At 33.8% G+C, this 19,952-nt stretch overlaps 1 protein-coding gene and 1 long non-coding RNA gene across 2 annotated transcripts in view; one reads left to right on the top strand and one right to left on the bottom strand.

Annotated features, from left to right (window-relative positions):
* The window catches only part of milt (trafficking kinesin-binding protein milt), a 132,018-nt gene extending 124,178 nt beyond the window's left edge, over positions 1-7,840 (bottom strand). The window contains exon 1 of the mRNA XM_089097572.1: positions 7,828-7,840. Coding sequence (XP_088953698.1) covers positions 7,828-7,840 — 13 coding nt within the window. The remainder of the gene's footprint in view (positions 1-7,827) is intronic.
* A 6,007-nt stretch (positions 7,841-13,847) lies between these two features.
* On the top strand, positions 13,848-17,941 carry LOC148945994 (uncharacterized). Its single transcript, XR_016142519.1, has 2 exons — positions 13,848-13,991; positions 17,815-17,941. It is a non-coding gene; the product is annotated as an uncharacterized LOC148945994 (long non-coding RNA).
* The last annotated feature ends 2,011 nt before the right edge of the window (positions 17,942-19,952 follow it).

A 19,952-nucleotide genomic window follows, 5' to 3' on the forward strand; every position in this document is an offset into this window, starting at 1 on the left:
ACACAAACAAAAAAACTTAAAAAAACACAAAAAATTACACACACATAAAATTACACACACACAATTACATACACACACACACACATACAAAAACAAACACACACAGAAGATTACACACACACAAAAACTTTCACACCAACACAAAAACTTACACACACACACAAAAACTTACACACACACACAAAAACTAACTAAGACAAACAATAAAAAAAACAAATACAAAATAAAATACACAAGAAAACTTACACACACATAAAAAATTACACGCACAAAAACAATTAAACAAAAACAAAATCTAAAACACAAAAAAAAAACATTAAATAAACACAAAAAATATTACACACACACAAAAACTAAAACAAAAACAAAAAAAAAACTTAAACAAAAAAAAAAAAAAACACAACAACAAAAAACTAACAAACAATCAAAAACTAACATAAAAACAAAAACCTAAATACAAAAAAAAAAAAAAAAAAAAAATAAAACATAAAAAAAAAAAAAAAAATTACACACACACAAAAACTAACACAATAACAAAAAAACTTAAAAACACACAAAAACTTACACACAAAAAAACTTAAAAAAACCCTAAAAATACACAAAAACTTACATACACACAAAAACCTTACACACATAAAAAACTTACATACACACACATAAACTTACACACACAAAAAAAAACTTACACACACACAAAAACTTACACACACACAAAAACTTACACACACACAAAAACTAAAAAACACAAAAAAACTAAATAACACCAACACATCCAAAAACATAAAACACCAACTAATAAAAAAAAAAAAACACACACACAAAAACAAACACACACACAAAAACTAACACACACAAAAAAACTTACAAACACACAAAAACTTACACACACACACAAAACTTACACAAAAAAAAACTTACACACACACAAAAAAACTTACACGCACACAAAAAATTACACACACACAAAAGCTTACAAACACATAAACATACACACACACAATGACTTACACACACACAAACACAGACATACATAAACTTAAAAACACACACAGAAACTTACACACACACAAAAACTTACACACACACACAAAAACTAACAAACACACACAAAAAAATAAACACACACAAATAAAAAAACGCACACACAAAAAATAACACACACATAAAAACAAACACACACACGAAAACTTACACACACATAAAAACTTACACGCACACAAAAACTTACACACACACAAAAACTTACACACACACACAAAAACTTAAACACACACACAAAAACTTACACACACACAAAAACTTACACACACACAAAAAAAAAACTTACACACACACAAAAAATTAAAAACACACAAAAAACTTACACACACACAAAAACTTACATACACACAAAAAATTACATACACACAAAAAACTTACACACACAAAAAACTTACATATACAAAAAAAACTTACACACACACAAAAACTTAAAAATGAAAAAAAAAAACTTACACACACACAAAAACTTACACACACAAAAACTTAAACACACACTACATACACACAAAAACTTACATACACACAAAAACCTTACACACATAAAAAACTTACATACACACACAAAAACTTACACACGCACAAAAAAAACTTACACACACAAAAACTTACACACACAAAAACTTAAACACACACAAAAACTTACACACACACAAAAACTTAGTACACACACACTTACACACACAAAAAAACTAACACACACATAAAAAATTACAAACACACACTAAAACACACACACACACAAAAACATACAACAAAACAAAAACTTACACACACACAAAAACTTAAAACAAAACAAAAAAAATTACACACACAAAAACTTACACACACACAAAAACTTACACACACAAAAAAAAACTTACACACACACAAAAACTTACACACACACACAAAAACTTACACACACAAAAACTTACATACACACAAAAACTTAAATACACACAGAAACTTACACAAACAAAAAACTTACACACACACACAAAAACTAACACACACACACAAAAACTTACACACACACACAAAAACTTACGCACAAAAAAAAAAATGCAAACAAAAAAAAAAAACTTACACACAAAAAAAAAATTAAAAACACACAAAAAACTAACACACACACAAAAACTTACAAACACACAAAAACTTACATACACAAAAAAACCTAACACACACAAAAAACTTACATCAACACAAAAAACTTACACGAGCACAAAAACTTACACAGCCAAAAAAAAACTAACACACACACAAAAACTTACACACACAAAAACTTAAACACACACTACATACACACAAAAACTTAAATACACACAAAAATATTACAAAAAAAAAAAAATTACATACACACAAAAAAACTTACAAAAGAAAAAAAATAACTTACACACAAAAAAACTGACACACACAAAAAATTAAACACACAAAAAAACTTACAAACACACAAAAAATTATTACACACACACATACACACACACAAAAACTAACAAACACACAAAAACTTAAACACACAAAAGAAAACTTACACACACATAAAAACTTACACACAAACAAAAACTTAAAAACACACAAAAACTTACACACACACAAAAAATTACACACACAAAAAAACTTAAACAAAAACAAAAACTAACAGACACAAAAAAAACTAAAAAAAACTAAAAAAAATACAAACACACAAACAAACTAACACACACACACAAAAAAACTAACACACACACAAAAACTAACACACACACAAAACCTTACACACACAAAAAACTTACATACACACAAAAACCTTAAAAAAAAAAAAAACTAACACACTCACAAAAAAACTGACACACACACAAAAATTTACACACACAAAAACTTAAACACACACAAAAACTTACAAACACACAAAAACTTATTACACACACATAAACACACGAAAATTTTATATTATTTTAGTAAAATAGAATTTATATGTGCACACACAAAAAAACTCTCACACACACAAAAACTTACACACACACACAAACAAAAACTCTAAGCTAAGACTCTAAGCTAAAAACTCTAAACTCTTAACTAAAACTAAACTAAACTAGAACTCTAACTGAAACTCAAAGGTAAAACATCAAACTCTTAACTAAAATTAAACTAAACTAGAACTCTAAAAAAAACTCTAAGCTAAAACTCTAAACTATTAACTAAAACTAAACTAAACTAGAACTTCAACAAAAACTCTAAGCTAAAAACTCTAAACTCTTAACTAAAACTAAACTAAAACTCTAACTGAAACTCAAAGGTAAAAAAATCAAACTCTTAACTAAAATTAAACTAAACTAGAACTCTAACAAAAAAACTCTAAGCTAAAATTCTAAAATCTTAACTAAAACTAAACTAAACTAGAACTCAAATTAAAACTCTAAGCTAAGACTCTAAGGTAAAACACCAAACTCTTAACTAAAACTGAACTAAAACTCTAACTGAAACTCAAAGGTAAAAAAATCAAACTATTAACTAAAATTAAACTAAACTAGAACTCTAACAAAAAACTCTAAGCTAAGACTAAGCTAAAACTCTAAACTCTAAAATAAAATTAAAATAAACTAGAACTCTAACAAAAACTCTAAGCTAAGACTCTAAGCTAAAACTCTAAACTATTAACTAAAACTAAACTAAACTAGAACTTCAACAAAAATTCTAAGCTAAGACTCTAAGCTAAAAACTCTAAATTCTTAACTAAAACTAAACTAAACTAGAACTCTAACTGAAACTAAAAGGTAAAACATTAAAATCTTAACTAAAATTAAAATAAACTAGAACTATAACAAAAAATCTAAGCTAAGACTCTAAGATAAAAATATAAACTATTAAATAAAACTAAACTAGAACTTCAACAAAAACTCTAAGATAAAAACTCTAAATTCTTAACTATAACTACACACGAACTCTAACTGAAACCCAACGGTAAAACATCAAACTCTTAACTAAAATTAAATTAAACTCTAACTCAAACAAAAAAAGCAGTACATCCTTGAGGCACTTCCCTGCATCGCATCCCTGCGGCGCATCCCTGCGGCGCATCCCTGCGGCGCTTCCCCCGACCCGCGGCGCATCCCCCTGCGGCGCATCCCCATGCGGCGCATTCCTGGCCCGCGGCGCTTCTCGGGCCCGGGGGACCTTTGAGGACCGGGGGGAGGGTCTCTGGGGTCCGGGGGGGCCCTTTGGGGGTCCGGGGGCCCTTTGAGTACCAGAGGAGGGCCTTTGAGGGTCTGAGGAGGGCGTTTGGGGGGCGGGGGCTCTTTGGGAGGTGGGGGGACCTTTGAGGACTGAGCGCTTCCTTCGGGGTTGGGGTGGGGGATCGGAACCCTTTGGGGTTGGGTAGAGGACCTCACGACATTGTTCAAATGAAACTTGTGTATTATAACGACCACAGAGTTTCACCCTCAAATTCTCTTCTATAATCTTCTTTTAGAATGTCTCTAACTATTTCGCCGAAATAATTCCGTAACCTGTCTAAAACAGTTTCGCCCAAATAATCCCTAAACGTAATTTCAGCGTGTTCCTTTGGTTTTTGACATCTCTGCGCTAACGCATTTCAAATTAATAAGAAACCTGATTCCCGCGCTAAAACAATTCATCGCTAAGATGTTTCTTGGAGAACTGTTTCCATGGCGTTTGGTTATTAATATCTTTTGAGTTCGACCAAAAGAGTTGTTTCCGAGGCAAAGACATTAATGACTTGGATCTATTTCTGGAGAAATGTTGACAGTACCTATGAGACATTATTAAACTTTGCCTGGAAACAATTTGATTAATGACTGACAGCACAGGTGTTCCAAATTCCCAATCGATTACGCAATCAATTTCCCAGGGGATTCCATGCCCATATTTGGTGTCCCGTCAGCATTAAAAATGCTGAAAGCACCACGTGGTTTATGGTTTTCTCAGTGAGAAAGTTCCTGTTTTTTCAAATTCTCACTGACAAAGACCATAAAAACATACAAAAATGTGAGAAAGTTCCTGTTTTTCAAATTCTCACTGACAAAATCCATCAAAACATCAAATAAATAGATCAGCACACATAAACATCCATTAAAACAGACATAATTGTTACAACGTTCCTGTTTTCCCTAGTTATAAAATTCCTTTTTTTTCATTCTCAGTCAGAAAACAATAAACCACGTGGTTCTGACACGACTCAATAAGGCCCTTCTACTCATATCAGCAATGTCATAGCAATGACTAATTGGATTAAGTTAAAACTTCCAGGACTTGATGAGAGGGATGTTCTACTGACCAAAGGGCAATATGTTAATGCTACTGCTGCTAGTAGTACTACCATTATTTAATACTATTACTAGTAATATCAATATCACCACTGTGGTTACTATTACAACTATGCCGAAGGGCATAAAGGTAAAACTTTCTAGATATTTTGAGGGAGAAGATGAACTGAATCAGAACACGCCCTCTGTATGCAGGTTGTCAAAAGGGTGTAACAGCAATATCTTAGGAACAGTTTCGTGTGTGAAGTTTAAAATAACAGACATTGTTGTGAAGGATGTTGAACTAACCAAAGAAAATATTTGCATCCCAATGCTACGGCTTCTACTGAATACTACTGTTACTTTTATTACTATTTCTATTACTACTACTGCCACTAAAGCTTAGGCTACTACAATTAATTCCACTGCTACTACTACTACCACTGCTTTAAAACTAAGGATATTAGGGCGAAAAATTTGGGATGTATAGAAACTGTATGAAACTATTTCGAAACACAATGCCCACACAGGTTTTCAGGCGGACGCATCAGGAATACTTCAGAACGGTTGGTGGCATTAAGCTAAAACTTTCAGTGTGTGATGAAGGGAATGTTGAAGAAACCAAAGATGCTATGCGCTTACTGCTACTAATGCTGCTACAGCTATTGCTACTGCGCAAGCTAAGGGTTTTAAGGTGAAGCTTTTAAGGAATATTTAGGCGGATTTTGAACTAAATGAAAACAAACTGTGAGCATGTGGATTCTCAAAAATTGGATAAAGCAATATCTGAAGAACAACTTATATTATTAAGTTAGACCTTTAAGTGTGTTGTGGTGGATTCTGAACTAGCCAGAAGGTACTATGTGTATACTCTTAATACTACCACTACAGTTACTGTACCTAATGATGCTATGGGTATTAAGGTAAAACTTTTAAGGAAAGTTTAAGAGGACAATTAAACAAAAAACTGTATGCATGCAAGTTTTCAAAAGGGCATATAAGCAAAATCATAGATAGCAATAGCACCACTCGATAATACCTAGAAATATCATTGAATCTAGTAAAGGAGCTAATTCAATTCAAAATTAAAACTTTGGTGCCCTTTTTTAAGAGTAAAAAGAGATTGGAGGGCAAGCAGCCCTTCTCTCAAGTTCATTCATTTTCCAAACGCATCCAGTCAAAATCTTGAGACAGCCGTTTTGTTCAGCATAGTAGAAAGATCCAGGAACTTTGTCTTTAGGGATATTGGGCATGCCAACCCCCCACAATTATACAACTGTCCACAAAACAAGGTTTGCAAAGAAAAATAAAGAGCTCCATCAGCCCCCACAATTATGCAATTGTCCCATTATGCTTTGAAACTAAATGTTGCTTTAAACTAAATCAAGAGGCATTGATTTTATGGTTGCCAATAAGACAACTCAGCAATATAACGAGAACGACTGGGGGTATTAAGTTGAAACTTTTGGGGCTACTACTATTACTACTTCTGCTCTTACAATTTAAATAAAAAAAAAGAGCGTAAGTGTATCGAGGCTGTCAAAGAGCATGATAGAATCTCTTGGGAATGATATTAAGTTTTATTTTTCAGGTCAACTTCAGAAATTAAATTAAAAATACTTTTTGTGTCAGGATTAGAAATTGTTGAAAAAGTTTCTCCAATATACAAATAGCAGCCCAAATTATGGATTATTATAGAAAAAAAAAAAACTGGAAACATATAAAATATATTTTTTTTTCCCATGAAAAAGACTACGTCAATAAAAAACAAACAAAAATTATTATTTTTTTTTTTTCACAAAACAAGGTTTTCAAAGAAAAATAAAGAGCTCCATCAGGCCAAAAAGGAGCAGAAATAAAGTCAAATAGTCTCCCAAGCCTAAAACTACCACAAATCACTATCAATAGGTAAATTAAATTCAGAACGAACTGAAATCAGATGCAACGCTATAGTGTTGGCTTATGTAGAGGCCATACGGCTCCAATGTTTTTTTTGGTTTTTTTTTCCAGAGGCACTTCATATGGAAGGGTTCGTCGTAGAAACTTCAAAGGGGGCTCATTTGATTGAAAATTGAGAGTTCTAGTGCCCTTTTTAAGGGCCAAAGTGATTGGAAGGCAACTAACACCCCTTTTACGCCCATCAATTCCCCAAACGCATCCAATCAAAATTTTGAGATAGCCATTTTGTTCAGCATAGCTGATTTCCCGATATAAATAATATTGTTGAAGAGGACATTCCCCTATAACTCTCAGGGCATGGGTTGTAAGTTATGCCCTGGTGAAATATAAGATTTTCATAGAAAGCGTTGTTGTAGAAACTTCAAAAAGGACTCATTCGATTGTAAATTCAAAGGGCTAGTGCCCTTTTTAATAGTCGAAAGTGATTGGAGGGCAACTAACCCCCCTCTCACGCCCAGCTTTCCCCCTAACACATCCAATCAAAATTTTGAGATAGCTATTTTGTTCAACGTAGTTGAAAATTCAGGAAATTAGGTCTTTGAGGATAACACAGCCCAAAGGGCGAGAATTGTAAGTTATGCCCTGAGGGCATATAAGGTTTTTATACCATACGGCTCCATTGCTTTATTTTTTTTCCAAGAGGCGCTTCATTTGGAAAGGGTCGTCGGACAAACTTCAAAGGGGGCTCATTCGATTGGAAATTGAAAATTCTAGTGCCCTTTTATAGGGTCAAAAGTGATTGGAAGGCAACTAACACCCCTTCCACGCCAGTTATTTCCCCCAATACATCGAATCAAAATTTTGAGATAGCCATTTTGTTCAGCATAGTTGATTCCCAGATAAAAATTATGTTTTTGAGGAGGACAATCCCCCACAGCCCTCAGGGCAATGGCTTTAAGTAGTGCCCTGGGGGCATATAAGATTTTTATAGAAAGCTTTGTCGTAGAAACTTTAAAAAGGGCTCATTCGATTGGAAATTCAAAGGGCTAGTGCCCTTTTTAATTGTCGAAAGTAACTGGAGGGCGACTAACCCCCCTCTTATGCCCACCTTTTCCCCAAACACATACAATCAAAATTTTGAGATAGCCATTTTGTTCAACGTTGTTGAAAATTCAGGAACTTAGGTATTTGAGGATAACAACCACCCCCCCCCCCCCCCTACAGCCCTCAGGGCAAGGGTTGTAAGTTATGCCCTGGGGGCATATAAGGTTTTTATAGAAAACGTTGTCATAAAAGCTACAGAAAGGGCTCATTCGATTCGAAATTTGAATGGCTAGCTCCCTTTTTAATAATCGAAAGTGATTGGAAGGCAACTAACACCCCTTCCACACCCACCATTTCCCAAAACACAGCCAATCACAATTTTTATATAGCCATTTTTTTCAACGAAGTTGAAAGTTCTGGATATTATATGTTTGAGCGGGACACTACCCCCACAGTCTTCAGGGCAAGGGTTATAAGTTATGCCCTGGGGGCATATATGGTCCTTGTGGACGGGATGCTTCTATAAACCTCAGGGGGGATCGTTTCATTGGAAATTAACAGATTTAGTTAAGTTTTTAAGTGTCAAAAGATGTCGGAGGGTAACCAGCTCCCCCCCCCCAAACCCTTTTTCCCAAAATGTATCCGATTAAAATTTTGAAATAGCTATATGGTTAAAAATAGTTCAAAGATCACATAACAAAAATTCTGGTGTCGACACAACCGCCCAGGGCCCGGGGGCAGGCCTTGTAAGTTATGCCATGGGGGCATATATGGGTCTTATGGACGGGTTGCTCGTATTAACTTCAAAGAGGGCTCATTTGATTGGAAATTGAAAGTTCACTCTTTAAGAGTCAAAAGAGATTGGAGGGCACCTAGCTCCCCTCCCTCCATGCCGTTTTTTCCTCAAACCCACCCGATAAGAATTTTGAGATAGCCTTTTTTTTAAATAGTTCAAATACCATATAACGAAAACTCCGGTGTCGACACAGCCCCCAGGGCCCGAGGGCAGGCGTTGTAAGCTATGCTCTGGGGGAATATATGGTTCTTACTGAAGGGTTGCTCGTATAAACTTCAGAGAGGGCTCATTTGATTGGAAATTGAAAGTTCTAGTTCAGTTTTTTAGAGTAAAAAGAGAATGGAGGGCAACTACCCCCCCCCCGCTCGTTTTTCCCCAAATGCATCGAATAAAAATTTTGAGATAGCCATTAAGTTAAAAATTGCTCAAAAGTCAGATAACAAAAACTCAGGTGTCGTCACAACCCCCCGGGGCAGGCGTGGTACGTTATGCCCTGGGGGCATATCTATTTCGTATGAAAGGGATACTCGTATAAACTACAGAGAGGGCTCATTTGGTTAGAAATTGAAAGTTCTAGCTCACTTTTTAAGAGTCAAGAAATTTAAGGGCAACTAGCCCCCCCCACCTTATTTCCCCTAACTCATCCGTTACAAATTTTGAGATAGCCAGTTTTTTGGAAATTGTTCAAAAAATTAGATCACAAAAACTCCTCCTGGGCCCGGAGGAGAGGCATTGTAAGTGTTGTCCTGGGGGCGTATATGGTTCTTATAAAAGGGATGCTCGTATAAACTTCAGAGAGGGCTCATTTGATTGGAAATTGAAAGTTCTAGTTCAACTTTTAAGAGTCAAAAGATATCCTAGGGCAACTAGCCCCCCCTTACGCACTCTTTTTTCCCCAAGTTAATCCGATGCAATGCTCGTAACAGCCTTTAACTTAAAAATAATCCAATCGTCAAATGAAAAAAAATCCTTTTTCGACAGAACCCGCCAGGGCCCAAGAGCCAATATTATGCTCACTGTACAGAAGGTATCTATGGTTCTTATGGAAGAGGTGTTCGTATAGACTTCGGAGAGTGCTAATTTGATTGAAGATGGATAGTACTCGTTCATTTTTTAAGAGTCAAAAGGGATCGAAGGGCACCTAGCCCCCCCCCCCTCCACACCCTAAATGCATCAGATAAAAATTTTGAGGTAGACATTTTGTTATTAATAGTTCAAAGCTCAAATAACAAAAAACTCCGGTGTCGACACAGCCCCCCTGGGCGTGAGGGGAGGCGTTGTAAGTTATGCCCTGGGGGCATATAGGGTTTTTGTGGAAGGGATGCTCGTATCAACTTCATAGAGGGCTCATTTAATTGGAAACTGAAAATTGTAATTCACTTTTTAAGAGTCAAAAGTGATTGGAGGGCAGCTAGCCTCTCGCACACTCCATTTATTTTTTTTCCAGAGGCACTTCATATAGAAGGGGTTGTCATATAAACTTCAAAGGGGGCTCATTCGATTTGAAATCAAGAGTTATAGTGCCCTTTCTAAGAGTCAAAGGTGATCGAAGGGCAACTAGCCCCCCCATGCCCATTTTGCCCAAATACATCTGATAAGAAATGTGAGGTAGTCATTTTGTTAGAAACAGTTCAAAGATCATATAACAAAAACTCCTTTACGTTTGGCTATTTCGTTAAAAATAGTTCAAAGGTCAGATAAGAAAAGCTCCTGTTTCGACAAGAGCCCCCCCCTCCCAGGGCCCGGGACAGGCGTTGTAAGTATTGCTCTGGGGGTATATATGGTTCTTATGGAAAGTATGCTCGTATAAACTTTGAAGAGGGCTCATATGATTGGAAATTGAAAGTTCTCGTTCACTTTAAGAGTCAAAAGAGATTGGAGGGCAACTATCCCCCTTTCCACGCCCTATTTTCCTCAAACCCATCCGATAAGAACTTTGAGAGAGCCATTTTTCAAAATAGTTCAAAGGTCAGATAACAAAACTCCGGTGTCGAGACAACTCCCCGGGGCCCGGGGAGCAGGCATTGTAAGCTATGTTCTGGGGACGTATGTGGTTCTTATGAAAGAGATGGTCGTATAAACTTCAGAGAGGGTTCATTTGAATGAAAATTAAAAGTTGTAGTCCATTTTCTCAGAGTGAAAAAAGATCGGAGGGCAACTAGCCCCTCCCGCCCTCCACGTCTTAGGGTTTATCGGATGGATAAACCCATCCGATAAAAATTTGGCGTGATTATTTTGTTAAAAATAGTTCAATCATGAGATAATATAATTCCTGGATTAACACAACCTCCCATGGCTCTGAAGCAGGCATTGTAAGTATAATTCTGGGAGAATGAATGTTTTTGTAATGAAAGGATGATTGTGAAAGCCTCAGAGAGGTCTAATATTATTTAACGTTGATCGCTTTTGTACCCTTTTAAAGATTCCAAAGAGACCGAAGGTTAATTAGCCCACCACGCCCTTTTTCCCCAAACCCATCCGATACAAATTTTGAGATAGCCATAATGTTAAAAATAGTTCAAACATCAGACAATAAAAACTCTGAGGTTGACACTAACACATTTTTTCACTTTTATATTGTTACTTTGACACCTGTTTTAATACTTTGATGAACATTTGATTTTTTTTTTAACTTGAATCTTTTTGCAATCAAAAACGAACAAAAATTAATTAAAAAAAAGAACTTTCTTAAAAATAAGTTTTTCAATGAAAATTTAAGGCCATTTTAAAATTAAGCTCAGCAGATACAAATACTTGTTAAAATTAAAACTAAAAACGACCAGAAATTACTATTAACGAATAAATGAAACCCAAAACGAACAGAAATTAAATAAACAATCATATCAAAAAACATACAAAAAGTAATAATACAAATGAATAAATAGATCTTAAAGTGAGTAATGCTTAGATTGAATATGAAAATCAAGCTTAAATCAAAAACAAAAAATATTTTCCTATTGAAGTATAAATTAAACTTAAAACGAACAGAAATTAAATAAACAATCAATGCAAGCAAACATACAATAGATTTTATTGTAAATTAATAAATAAATCTTAAAACGAGTGAAACTTAAATTTAACATGCAAATCAAGCTTGAAACGAGCAAAAATCACTACAAACAAGATTTTGGGTTTCGCCTCCTTCTCTCACTGTAAAAGTCTAAAACCTACTGCGTCATTGGCGCTTTTCGGAAAAGTATATTCGTCTTGAACAGTCTTGGAAAGTATAAACAACATCAAATTAAATATTTGAAGTATGATGATATTAATTGTTGAAAGATCCATCCGTTCAAGAATTTATTTCACTATAATTTTGTTTATATTATCAATGCTGTAAAAACTGGAAAAGAAAAAGTTTGTAATATAATTCGTCTTTAGTTAAGCGCCAATGACGCAGTAGGCTTTTGGTCTTTATTTACAGTTAAGGAAGGAGGCAGTATCCAAACACTTGTTTATAGTGAAACTAAATTCGTCTTGAACAATTTTAAAAAGAGATAATAAATTAAATTGAATATTTGATGTGTTATTTTCAGTATTAAGTACAAAAGAAAATATTTGTCATAAAATTGGTTTTCAGTAAAGCGCCAATGAAGCAGTAGGTTTTAGACTTTTACAGTGAGAGAAGGAGGTTATACCCATTCTCTTGTTTGTAGTGATTTTTGTTCGTTTCAAGCTTGATTTGCATATTCAATTTAAGTTTCACTCGTTTTAAGATTTATTTATTAATTTACATTAATATTTATTGTATGTTTGTTTGTTTGCATTGATTGTTTATTTAATTTCTGTTCGTTTTAAGTTTCATTCATACTTCAATAGGAAAATATTTTTTTTTTTGTTTTTAGCTTGATTTTCATATTCATTCTAAGCATTACTCGCTTTAAGATCTATTTATTCATTTGTATTATTACTTGTTGTATATTTTTTGCTATAATTGTTTATTTAATTTCCGTTTGTTTTTGGGTTTCATTTATTCTTTAATAGTAATTTCTGGTCGTTTTGATTTTTAATATTAACAGGTATTATTATCTTTTGATCTTAAGGTTAAAATTGAATCTAATTTTCTTTGAAAAACTTATTTTTCGGAAATTTTTTTTTTAATTAATCACACTAAATATCCGAGTCAAACCCGAAGCGAGTGTAAATTAACATGAGTAGGGCTGATAACCCCCATGGTCATTCTCAAGACCAGAACATAATTTGGCCTTTACTGAAAACAAAATATGTTTGAATTGTTTTCACTTTTTTACTTTCATAAATAGAAAATTTTCAGCACTTTAAGGAATAAATATCAGTATATGTCAATTAAATTGACATTCCACGTTCATTCGTTTTTTTTTGTTTTGTTTTTTGTTTTTGTTTTCAGTAAAGCGGAAATTGTGTTCTGGTCTTTGTCCCTCAAAAATTAGTTAAGAGATAGCGCCAGTTTTCCTCGTCTTTAGAGATATGGAAAAATGGTGGGGTTGGGGGAGGGGGGGGGGAATGAAACTTTAAAAAAGAGTAGAGGGGATCAAAGGCTTATAGTCATAGTCGTTTGTTAAGAGATTGGATTTATACGTGTTTGTGCATCACACATTTTTCCGAAGTTTTACTTAGTTGTGAGAGTCGTTGAACAAGTTTTGATCAGATTTCTTCATATCACCCCCCGGTTTGCAAATTTCCTTCTATTAGCAGTGGCGTTCCGTTTCTCTTTCTCCTCGATTTAAGATGTTTATGTCGTTAATTATGGATTTTTCGTACATTATTGTTTGTCCACTATTGCAATATTTCACTTGTAATTTTCTAACGATAGACAAATAGGAACAATCATTCTTTCGTTTGTATATGTTTCTAAAAAGAAATTTTTAGGGCTACAATGTTGAATAAAATAATGGCAACTCTGAGCAGTATATCAGATCCTGGGAATTTAGAGAATAACAAGCTACATAGTCAAATTTTAATGGAAGGAGTTGAGTCAAAAGTCTACAAGCCGATCATGAAACGACAACTATGTGGTAGGTTTTTTTATCATATATTTTAAGATGTAAACTACCCAAACATCTCTTTGCATTTGAAATTTGGTTCGATTCCTAAAATGAACCAAGTAAAAAAAAAAAAAAAAAAAAAAAAAAAAAAAAAAAAAATCAACATCGACAAAAGGGCGTAGTTCTTATTTTCAAAATTTCACAGAAGGGTGTAAAATAAAGTGCTGACTTTTCAACCACGTTTTTTGTTTTATATTTGGCTCTGGCAACTGCCAAACACTGCATAACTGCGGAGGTCTGTACTATCAAAAATTAGATTCCCAATGTTTCAAGATATATGTGGTAGGTAAGTTTTCACTTGACCAATCCATGCAACGACATTTCATCGTCAATGTCCTTGGTACTGGTCTTTAAGTTGCTGCAGTGCTGCCGAAAAAATTTAATTCATTAGTTTTTTTCTATAAAATTATTAGACAGATAAAGATCATTTAGTATTGTTTTAGTTGAAAGCCTTTAATTTACTATATATGCTTCGTTTGTCTAGGTCAGAACAAAAATGTTCCTCTTTTCAGACAATGAATAAACCGCCTACTCCAATTCAAAAGGCATTATGACATTTATTTTTATCCAGTTGAGATTCAAAATCTAATATTTTTAAATTTTGCTCCTTTCATTGGCTCATTTGGCTCACTTTTTATTCTTATTTTATTCTTCTTTTTTGGTCTTATTTTATTCTTCTTTTTATTCTTATTTTATTCTTTCTTTTATTCTAATTTTTATTCTTCTTTTTATTCTTATTTTATTCTAATTTTATTCTTATTTTATTTTATTTTTTATTCTTGGAGGTTTCTCATTTTATTGTAAAGGTTTATGTTTCCTGTACAATTTTTGGTATCTCATTTTTTCTGCTCTCTGCTACTGTTTTAATACATCAACCGAAGACGACAATTTTAATATCATTCCATAGTTGATATTCAGTTCTATCCATCTACTGAACTATATTTTTTAAACTTTGTGTATATAATTTTTTAGATGAAAAATACGTTGAAAAAAGGAAAAATTTTCCTATTTTATAAGCAAATTTAGATCCTTCTCTAATAAGAAGTTTAAGGAATATCATAATTCTGGCTCGGTGAATGGATAGATTTCAGACAAATGAATCCATTGGTACGAATGTCTAGTCTTTTGATACAAACTACACCTGCAAGCTTGTTGCAAAATCCCTTGTTTCAGAGGGAACCCATTCCTTAAGATGCAAGTTGAAGTTTAGTTTTTTTTTTTCCAAGATGTATTGTATCCTCTTTTCTCATTTTTGCAAATTCCTAGAAATAGTCAACCAATTTTTAATACTAGAAATAGTTGAGAAAAATAACAAAATGTCATTGTATGCTATTGTTAACAAAATTTTAGAAAAAATGTTACAAATAGTAAAAAAAAAGAAACATATCGAATTGTTTTTTCGCTCTCCTCTAAAAATTCATATATTGTAAATTATAGTCTTTTGAATTAATGCAGTTGAGATAGCAAATGTCGTATCTGTAACAAAATCCATGAAAATATACTTTTCTTCTATTCGTTTAGGGCTGCGTCGTAAACAAGCCAACATGCACTGTTCGATCATTTGTCAGGGATATCATTTCTCAGAGATAATAAATGCCGTTAAATTATATGCAAAAAGGAATTTCATTTGTTTACTATATCTTATCTTGTACTTTGCATTGAAAATTTTTCTATGTCTAGTGAAAACTGCAGATCTCTGTAACATAATTAGGTCTGTATTTATGTTCCCCCACACAATTAGGGGGAATGTGGCCGTAACATAATTAGGTTTGCATTTATGTTTCCCCACACAATTAGGGGGAATGTGTAATCTCTGTAACATAATTAGGTTTGCATTTATGTTCCCCCACACAATTAGGGGGAATGTGTGATTGAAGAAACTTGAACTTCTGTAGCTGGATGTCCTTTTTGGATAAAGCACAGTGCGATATTTGCAACTAGAAAAATTGCTGTTTCATTAGCTCTAAGTGATTAAGAGAAGAATATCTTCATGGATGCAGCGATAGATGGAACCTAGTAAAGTGCAAACCCCTTCCGTAGTAAATGAAATCAAATGCAATTTTAAATAAAGTTTCAACTATAAAATAATTGCCAGTTGACCCTGATTCAGGAATGATAACTATTATCCATATTTAGCATAAAAACAAAAAATAACGGCGAAAACTAATTTATAAGATTTTGAGAAAAATTTTGAAAATTTTTTAAATCGGCAATGGATCGAAACAAAGAGTGCACCATAAAAATCACCTTGGTCGAAAACCCAAATCTTAGGGTTTACAGCCCGCATCTTGAACAGCAAGGACAATCCTTTGTTTTGCACGAGTGTTTCGTCACTACGTTTCTTGCATCCAGTTGTTGTTTAATACTTGTTTAGGGATAGAGGCGAAAAGTATGCCCAACTTACAAAACTGGAAACTGGGGCTAGTGTCGACCAAAAACACCAATTACATCTAGCAGTTGGTGTTTCTTGGCCTGTTTTCTGTGTAATAATAAGATATAATTAGTGTGCCTGGCAAAATAAGTGTAGTAATAAGTCTCTAATCTCCGTTTCTAAAAAAAACATCATTATGAAGCTTGAAAAGTTCCAAATGCTAGATGGCGTTTATGGTTTAGTCGACACTGTAATATATTTCGTTGGGACAGGAAGTTTTATACTTTGTATAGCTGTTTTCTAGCTTAAAATTTTCTAATCTATGTTAGGTCCATAAAAATGTTCGAAAGTTGGTCTTGCTGCCAACCAGAATCATTAAGAATATTTTCACCCTAAAACAGACTCCAAAAACTCGTGACTTTTTTATCAAATGATTTCTGTATTGAAATAGACAATGTTAAATGTTGTTAAAACATAACTTTTTTTTTTAATTTCTCTTTAGTTTCTTTAAAGGACTTGTTCACATTGGCCTATGAACGCTTCAAATATCCATTTCACATAAAAAGGATGTGAAGAGATTTTCTATTCTGGGAAAGGCCTCACCCATCTTGTATTGTCGCTCAGATTGGCATTGTCAAATTTTTTGTTATAAATTTTGATAGATTTTTATTTTGATAAGATTTTATCAAAATCCTTCAAGGATTTTGTTGATATTTTCGTCTTGATTTTTTTTTCACAATATCCTATTGGATTATTAGGGAAGCTTAAACGGTGTTTAGAGCTTTTCACTCTAAATAAAAAACCTTTAAGATTCCTGGAAAAATTTTCACGTTGAAAATAATGTCAAAATTCTGTTGCGTCTGAACTTGCCACTATGCATGAAATAATTATTGAGTTAGGGTAAAATGGAAATACGATTTGCCAACCTCTAAAAATAGTTGCTTGGCCTGGAAAAATATTACTTATGACTCGTTGTCTCCCCCCTCCCTAGAAAAGAGATGCAATGCGAAATACACTTACCACTTCAGGATAAATTTTAATTCCAAAAATCTTATTATTATAGTATAATTGATATGCCGATTTTACAGGCTGAGAGATTGTCAACCTAAGCCGGGTTCAATTATCTAAGAGTAGAGATTTTAGTTTACGAAATTGCGAAAAACGGTAAATTTTGGGACAGAGTTTTCGACTGTTATTAAAAAACTGCCAGCAAAGCATGTTGGAGGACAAACATGAAAGATAAAACTGTAGCGTATACTCTTTTGTAAGGATTGGAGAAAACCAGTGTGTCTAAACCCACCATTATGGGTTAATAATAAGAACAGCAGATATAAATAATTGGATGCTGATCTTTCAAATCCACTCTCTTGCTTCAAGTCTTGTGTTTATAGCCCTATTTTATATTAATCTTTTTTTTTTTAGATAGTTTGGAACAGAAGATGGAAAATTTTGCAAAGCGTTTTAAGCATAAAAACTGAAGACGTATCGCAAAAAATTATTTTTCTGTTCTTGTATATTTACTTTTGAAAAATGGTTTTCATTGCTCATATTTTAGCCATCTTCTGCAACATTGTTATTATTACCGTTGTCACTTCTAAGAGCTATTTATTATTTTTTATAACTTCCAAAGATAATTGCCAAAAACCATTTGCCAAGCTGTTCTCAATGGTTGGTGACATTTTAGATCTGGAGGATCATAGTCAATGCCCTACTGATCCTCCCTTTCAAAACAGCTTTACAAATTACTTACGGGAATTGTATGAAAACTGTCAGATACAACTTTCAGATCTAAAAGCCACATTATTATGATACTAGATCTAGGTAAGCTCAAAGTAGGGCATGGCCTTTCTTTCCAAGAATACGGTTTATTGATATATATGATCATATAACGTATTATAGTGTTTTAAAAAAAATGCTAATGAAGGTATTTGATTACCGAAACTTTGAATAGGGAATCGAATGGAAGTAACTTCAATAGAAAGATCATAGGCTCGAAAGTTAGACTATAAACTTACATGTGCTGGATGACCTCAGTTGATGCGGTATTTTCTGCTTGTTTCTCTTTCTTTGGGCTAATTGTGGGTTACATAGTGAAAAATAGTGGTTTTATCTTGTCATTAGGAAAAACGCACCCGGCCCCTATACTTTCAAAACTGCTTTTTTGTATCATAAAAAAAAAACGAAAAATAAAAAAATGAGTTTTACTACTGATGACGGTCACTGCATATGTGACCGAAATATCTGGTATTTTTGTGAATTTCTATCACTGTTATCATCATCACTGTCTATTAAAATGATTTTATCCTTATTTAAACTTTTATTTATCGAAACGAAAAATCTTTGACTACCCACATTTTTGGGTATTAGGGCCCCCTGGGAAACTCTTAAAATTATTAACAGGGGAACCTAGCTAGGTTACCTAACTAAATGTGCAGCTAACTACCGTGAAAGCCCCTCCCCCCTGTTACATGGTTGCTATTCCAACTCAAAAGTAAATCCTCAAAGTGAAGCAGGAAGAAAAGGCCAGAGGGTACTAAAAACGTATCACTATTCCTGACGAACCCTTGGTCATTATAATTTAAGTAAATTCAAACGTTGAATTTGTTCTTTTTCGGGAAGTCTGTTTTTATAATTTCATTCTTTAGCATGTTTTGTCGACCCTCTAGGCATACCTCCCGGGGAACTCCCCGTCCCCTAGAGCTGGATCTGTTATCTAGTCCTAAAAGGCTAGGGAAAGGGGGGGAGATAGAGCTTAATAGTCGCAGTAGGAACCATTACATTTGGAAAAAGAGTTAAATGGGGGAATCGAATCATGTACTACTATTGTGGTATTATAATGTTTCTTTCAAAATGCTAATGAAGGTATATGATTACCAAAACTTTGGATAGGGAATCGAATGGTGTATTTTTTTTTTTACTATTTGATTTTTTCATGTAAGTAACAAAAATGTGGCTTGTGTCTAGGTGGGGGAACTTCCTTGAATCCTACAGTCAGGCACGTATAATTGCTTTTTTGGGGGGGAGGGGTGATTAAGGCACACTTTGTTGGGTCTGAAGCAAAACAAAATCGCTAGAACAAAAGGGAACATTTTTAGATTGCTAATTTTATGGTTATTTTCATGGGTTTGTTGGCGTTTTTGACAATTTATACCCAGTCCCCATTCAGGGTCTCATATAACCTTAGGCCATGCGTAAACTTGCATAATTAATGAACCTATTGCGTCTAGGGCCATCACAATGGGAATGGAGGTGGGTGGTCAAGTCCAATGTCTTAACGATTCAAACACAACTTCTTAAATAGAAATTTTGAATTAAGTGAGCTTAACAGTTTATCAAAAGAATTTTAAGCAGAAACATTCACTCTCTGTGCACAGGTATGTGGACAACATACATTTTTACCATATATCTAGTATTCCTCAGGCTGAGGTAATCATTAATTCAGTGAATCTTATACAGTGATAATCTACATAGTATGAATAGAAGCTTTACATTGCTCAGTTTCAGTAAAAAAAAAAGTCTCGCTAGGAGTGTGTAGTTGTAAATGTTCAATAAAAATAGCT

The sequence above is a fragment of the Artemia sp. Qi Xiang Cuo genome, chromosome 12 (assembly GCF_049724085.1).
Source record: "Artemia sp. Qi Xiang Cuo chromosome 12, ASM4972408v1, whole genome shotgun sequence".
Taxonomy (NCBI): Eukaryota; Metazoa; Arthropoda; class Branchiopoda; order Anostraca; family Artemiidae; genus Artemia; species Artemia sp. Qi Xiang Cuo.